Here is a 6295-nt window from a genome sequence, read left to right as displayed (position 1 = left end):
ATTCTAACTCAAAAAAATAAAATAAGCCAGACTCGGTGGCTCAGCCTGTAATCCCGCGCCTTTGGGAGGCTGAGGTGAGTGGATTGCCCGAGCCCACAGGTTCAAGATCCGCCTGGGTAACTTGGCGAGACCTCATCTCTACAATAAATCAAAAATTAGCCGGGCGTGGTAGCATGCCTGTGGTTCCAGCTACTTGGAAGGCTCAGGTGGAAGGATGGCCGGAGCCCAGCAGGTCGAAGCTCTGCGGTGGCCGGAAGCGGCCACTGCACTCCAGTCTGGGCAAGAGTGAGACTCCAACTCAAAAAAATGAAATAAAATAAAATAAGCCCAGGCATGTTGGCTCAATCCTGTAATCCTAACACTTTGGAAGGCGAAGGTGAGAGGATTGCCTGAGTCCAGGAGTTAGAGACCAGCTTGGGCAACTTGGCAAGATCTCATCTCTACAATAAACCAAAAAATTAGCTAGATGTGGTAGTGCATGCCTGTAGTTCCAACTACTTGGAAGCCTGAGACGGAAGGATCGCCGGAGCCCAGCAGATTGAGGCTGCAGTGGCCGTGAGCGTGCCACTGCACTCCTGCCTGAACGACAGAGTGAGATTCCAACTCAAAAATAAAAAAAGCAGAGTAGGACGGGTGTGGCGGCTCAGACCTGTAATTCCAGCACTTTTGGAAGCAGAGGCAGGAGGATCAATCGAGCCGAGTAGCCCAAGAGCAGCCTGGGCAACATAGTGAGATCTCATCTCTACACAAAAATTTTAAAAGTAGCCAAGGCGTGGTGGTACACCCCGTAGTCCCATCTACTCAGGAGGCTGAGGTGGAAGGATGGCCTGAGCCCAGGAGGTCGAGGCTGCAGTGAGCTGTGATCGTGCCACTGTGCTCCAGCTTGGGTAACAGAGACTCTGACTCCAAAAAACAAACAAAAATAATAAAAATAAGCAGAAATCTCTGAACTAGCTGGGGGTGCAACTGACACAGTAGGTTCTTAAATGCTGAACGAATAGGATGCTATTTGTATGAGTAAAAGTACAACCGAGAGATTTTGTTGACTGTGCAGTTCTGCATTAATTACAGTAAGTACTTTGAAAACTTTCCATGTTTATTCACATAAAGTAGAAACAGCTACTATAAGAAACCACTTTCCCATCCTGCTTCATATTTTGATTTCTCCGGTTGGAAACAAAACTTCAAAACACAAGCAAACCTAAGTGACTCATGTATATGCCCTTAATCTCTCCTGATCCCATGTGGCCTCTAAAACATGGCTTGCTGCCCTTTCCTTGTCTTGCCCTCTCTGCAGAGGTGGTAGTCAACTATAAAAAGTCGGTTTGCTTTGATTTTTTCCACCCAGCAGGTCACAGAGGAAGCTGCCACTAAGCCTGACAGAGTTGGAACTCAAAAATGCAGAACGAGTTGATGTGAATGAGAGTAAAGGATTAATGAATAGCAGTTAAAGGCAGACCTTTCATGGATGGGCAATATCTCTGCATCTTGAATCTTTCTGCAACCATTTAAACAATTACTATAAGATATTTAAAATGTTTAAACAGTTAATATAAGAAAAATATGTGGCCAGGCGTGGTAGCTCAGGCCCGTAATCCCAACACTTTGGGAGGCTGAGGTGAGCAGACTGCCTAAACCCATCGTCCGAGAACAGCCTGGGCAACTTGGCGAGACCTCATCTCTACAATACAAATTAAAAAATTAGCTGGGCGTGGTAGCGTACACCTGTAGTTCTGGCGGAGGGATTGCCTGAGCCTAGCAAGTTGACACTGGGGTGGCTGTGAATGTGCCACTGTATTCCATCCTGGGCGACGGAGTGAGACTCTGAGTCAAAAAGAGAAAAACATCTAGTGAACAGTTCATGACAGTAAACTCAACTGTTTATGACCCAAGGTATCTTAAAAAGCAAACCTGGGAATGAATTCCCTTATGACCCAAGGCGTAGCTACAGTATGGCTTTCTTATTGGTGTTATTTCCCACTTGACTCTCTCGATATACTCTTCTGGAAACCAGGAAAGTGACGTCCGCAGCTCTGAAAATCAGCCGTCGACGTCTTGAGGCTGCTGCCGAGAGGCAGTCAGTCCTTCACGAGGAACTGGCTTCTGCTGAGCTTCCCTCTCTCCCTGAGGTAGGCAAGCAGGTGCCGCCGTCTCCTCCATGTGACCTTTACCCCGTACCTGTCCTCAGGGGTGTCTTCAGCCAGGACAGGTCCAGGTTCTGGGCTGCTGGGAGTACTGGTGTGAAGGGGGCCTCTCGGGGGGCTGTTTTCCTTCTGCTCTGGGGGAACGGGCTCTTCCTCCACAAAAGACGACTCTGGGGTCTGAATGTCAGGCGGGATGAACGCATAAGGGACACCCTGAAGCGTGTGCGTTGACTGGTCCCCACAGCTTTGGGGACTGAGCACAGGAACTAAGGGTCTTCTGGAAGTGGCCTTTCCGGACCGACTGGGGCACTCGCTGATGAAGGGGGTTCCCCGTGTCTCTGAGCTGGAAGACTGTGGACTCTCAAAAGTCAGATGTGGGAACTTGGAGGTGTGAGATTTTCGACTCGACTGTCTCGCCTGGCCATGGCGATGTTTCCGGCAGGCCGGGAGGCAGCTTTCTGCTGTTGTATCAAACTCAGGGGATACCTGAGGATTAAAGAAAAAAGGTGAGGTGGCAACTACCAAGTACTCACTCCAGAAAGGAAACTGTATTCAATGACTAGACTCCTAAATGGGGATCCACTATAGTAATGGACACCAAACCAAAATGGCTGCTGACAGGATCGTAACAGAGGCTCTGAGCATGTGATTCCCTCTCTCTGGTCTTAAGCTTCCTCCTGTCTAGGAAAGGGGACAGTGCCTCTTTCACATCATCATGCCACATGGATGGAGCTGACTTAACTGCCTTTTTATTTTGGAGCCGGAGTCTCACTCTGTTGCCCAGGCTGGAGTGCAGTGCTCACAGCCTCGACCTGCTGGGCTCAGGCGATCCTTCCGCCTCAGCCTTCTGAGTAGCTGAAACTACAGGCATATGCCACCACACCCAGCTAATTTTTTGATTTATTGTAGAGACAAAGTCTCACCAAATTGCCCAGACTGGTCTTGAACTCCTGGATTCAGGCAATCCTCTCACCTTAGCCTCCCAAAGTGCTGGGATTACAGGCTTGAGTCACCACACCAGGCAACTATCTTTTTTTTTTTTTTTTTGAGTTGGAGCCTCACTCTGTCACCCAAGCTGGAGTATAGTGGCACACTCACAGTTACCCCAGCATTGACCTGCTGGGCTCCAGTGATCCTTCTGCCTCAGCCTTCTAAGTAGCCAGAACTACAGGTGTGTGCTACCACGCCTGGCTAATTTTTGCCTGGACTGATCTGGAACCCTCGGGCTCAGGCAATCCATTAGCCTCAGCCTCCCAAAGTGCTGAGCCACCGAGCCCGGCCCCCACCCCTTTTTAAAATTTTGAGTCAGGGTTTTACTCTATTGCCCAGACTGGAGTGCAGAGGCACAATCATGGCTCAACACAACCTCCAACTCCTGGGATCAAGTGATCCTCCTGCATCAGCCTCCTGAGTAGCTGAGACTACAGGCATGTACCACCACACCTGGCTAATCTTTTTTTTTTTTTTTGGTAGAGATAAGATCTCGCTATGTTGCCAAGGCTGGTCTCAAACTCCTGGGCTCTAGAAATCCTCCAGCCTTGACCTCCCAGAGTCTTGGGATTTCAGGCACGAGCCCCTACACCAGGCCTTGTCTGTCTTTAACTTTCATGAGGGAAGGGATCGGCAGTCTTGTTCACCATTCATCCTTAGCAGAACGCTGACAAAGAAGGCCCTGAGTAAATAGTGAACAGCTGATTCCGAGAACAGGGCGTAAAATCATATACAAAAAGCAACTAGCAGAGGGCCTGGCATGTCACGAGCAGTCAATAAACGTTCATTTCTATTCTCATCCACCGGCGTCTTATGTTTCTTCCACAAAGTGCCATGGTTCTTTCCAGCGGTCCTAAACAAGCCATATTTATTCAGCACTCAAGCAGAGCTTATTTCTCTGTCTGGCCCTTTCACTTTATTACTTCCCTGTTGTATAGTAGCTATGTTCTCTTCCCAGGGCTTTTAAACTGTCTAAATAGGACATATGCCATTCCTATGGTTATTTTTGTATGTTTTTTAAGGCAAAGTCTCACTCTGCCCAAGCGCGATCCTCCTGCGTCAGTCTCCTGCATAGCTGGGATTACAGGCACAGGCCACTGCACTCAGCTCCTACCCTTAATTTTTTTTTTTCATAGAGATGGGGGGAGGGTCTTCCTATGTTGCCCAGGCTGTTCTTGAACTCCTAAGCTAAGCAATTCTCCTGCCTCAGCTTTCCAAAGTGCTGGAATTACAGGCATTAACCTGTAATTGCTTTTCAAGGTTGAGCTTATTAAACAGTACACAGAGTACTTAGCTATATACGCCACCCTTCACATGAAGTTTATTTCATGTTTTATTTGTTCTGCCACGGATCTGGCTTTCCCATCCAGCTACTGAATGAGAGTTTTACGCTGAACTCTTTCCGAGGAATCTAACCCGTTCCTCAGTCGGAACTGAGAAAAGAAGATACATCGGGGAAGATGGCTAACCACAGCCAGGAGGGCATGACCTCCTCGCCCCTGGCCCCACGAATCTTCTTACTCTTTGGAGGCCTGGTCCAAGGGCCAGAAGAGTCAGCATTCTGGAAAGCCCGACAGAGTAAAAGTCACCGTAAGAAGCCCATGGGCCTACCCAGGAGGTGAGGGTGCTGTGGTCCATGGGCTTGCTGGGCACCTGGCGGGTGTGCGTGACCGGACGCTGTGGAGATGCACAGTGGCCTCTGGCACTCTCCAGTGGTGGCTGGTGGAATAGCAGCGGGGCTTTCTGGGATCGCTGGTGGCGTTTTTTCCTGGGAGGCATCGAGGGGTGAATGAAGTGGTTCGCAGCCACATGATGCTGTTTGCTTTTGGGCTGGGGGACAGGCTGCAATTCCAAGCCAGGCCTGCAGAGAGAAAACACAAGCCGGAAGAGAGAATTCAGATGGTTCCCCAGCTCTTCCCGACCCCCAGTCAGCCGAGGCTACCACACACCGCCCACCTCAATCAAGGTTGTGGTAGCACAGTTTCCTGTGCCTCCACCTCCAGGCAGGAACGCAGTGTTCACGTTTGTAACACTCATTCAGGGAACGCTTATTGGGGGTGTGTTTGGTGCCATGCTGGGTGCTGGGGACTTAGAGCCCAAGAGTCATTTATTTATTTATTTATTTATTTATTTATTTAGAGTCAGAGTCTCACTCCATCGCCCAGACTGGAGTGCAGTGGCCGGGAGCGGCCTCGGCCTGCTGGGCCCTGGCGATCCTTCCGCCTCAGCCTTCCAAGTAGCCGGAACTACAGGCGTGAGCTACCATGCCCGGCTGGTTTTTGATTTATTGTAGAGAGGAGGTCTCACCAAGTTGCCCAGGCGGGTCTCGAACCTGCGGACTCAGGCAATCCACTCACCTCACCCTCCCAAAGCGCTGGGATTACAGGCTGAGCTCCGAGCCTGTCTTTAATTGTTTTATTTATTGTAGAGATGAGGTCTCACCAAGTTGCCCAGGCAGGTCTCGAACCCACAGGCTCAGGCAATTCACTCACTTTGGCCTCCAAAGCGCGGGATTACAGGCTGAGCCACCGAGCCCAGGAGTCATTTATTTAACAGTCACTTATTGGGCATCAAACACTCGTGGTGAGACAGAGGTCCTGTCTCCAGGAGCTGAGAGTCCAGCAGAGGGAGACAGACGTTGATGATACAACGCACTTCTGTTCACTCTAGAGAGGCAGATGCCTGACTAGGTAGGGAAAGACTGGGAGAAACTACACAGCGAGGAGGGCCCTCCAGCCTGAGAAACAGCACGCGCAAAGCAGAGGCATGAAGGAGGACCTTGAAGTCTGGGAATGACAAAGTCAGCAGAGCTGGACACAGGTATGAAAAGATGGACAGCAAGAGCCAAGCATGGACATTGTGTCAGGGAGCTCAGAAAACTCAGGAAACGTCATATAAATTTGGACTTTAGCCTGAGTAGTCAGTGAAGATTTTCTTTTTTTGAATTGGAGTCTCACTCTGTCGCCCAGGCTGGAGGGCAGTAGCACATTCACAGCCACCACAGCCTCGACCTGCTGGGTCAGGCAATCCTTTCGCCTCAGTCTTCCAAGTAGCCGGAACTATAGGCGCACACCACCACGCCCAGCAAATTTTTTGATTTACTGTAGAGACGAGGTCTCGCCAAGTTGCCCAGGCTGGTCTCAAACCCCTGGGCTCAGGCA

General features: G+C 50.0%; 1 protein-coding gene across 2 annotated transcripts in view; it reads right to left on the bottom strand.

The window, feature by feature from the left end:
• Nucleotides 1-1791: 1791 nt before the first annotated feature.
• The window catches only part of RHNO1 (RAD9-HUS1-RAD1 interacting nuclear orphan 1), a 6221-nt gene continuing 1717 nt past the window's right edge, over nucleotides 1792-6295 (bottom strand). Inside the window, exons 2-4 of one of the 2 annotated variants that reach the window (XR_503733.1) lie at nucleotides 4746-4995; nucleotides 1912-2630; nucleotides 1792-1824 (exon numbers count right to left, since the gene is read on the bottom strand). Coding sequence is in view for 1 of the 2 variants with exons in the window: in XM_008050262.1 (XP_008048453.1) it covers nucleotides 2079-2630; nucleotides 4746-4913 (720 nt within the window). In the remaining variant the exon portion in view is untranslated. Of the gene's footprint in view, nucleotides 1825-1862; nucleotides 2631-4745; nucleotides 4996-6295 lie in introns of those variants that run through there. The other variant, XM_008050262.1, reaches the window with a different exon arrangement.

This window comes from Carlito syrichta, unplaced genomic scaffold (genome assembly GCF_000164805.1).
Source record: "Carlito syrichta isolate Samal-C Ts95f unplaced genomic scaffold, Tarsius_syrichta-2.0.1 Scaffold143477, whole genome shotgun sequence".
Classification (NCBI taxonomy): Eukaryota; Metazoa; Chordata; class Mammalia; order Primates; family Tarsiidae; genus Carlito; species Carlito syrichta.
The sequence above is the reverse complement of the archived record's forward strand: the minus strand, read 5'-3'. Positions and strand labels throughout refer to the sequence as shown.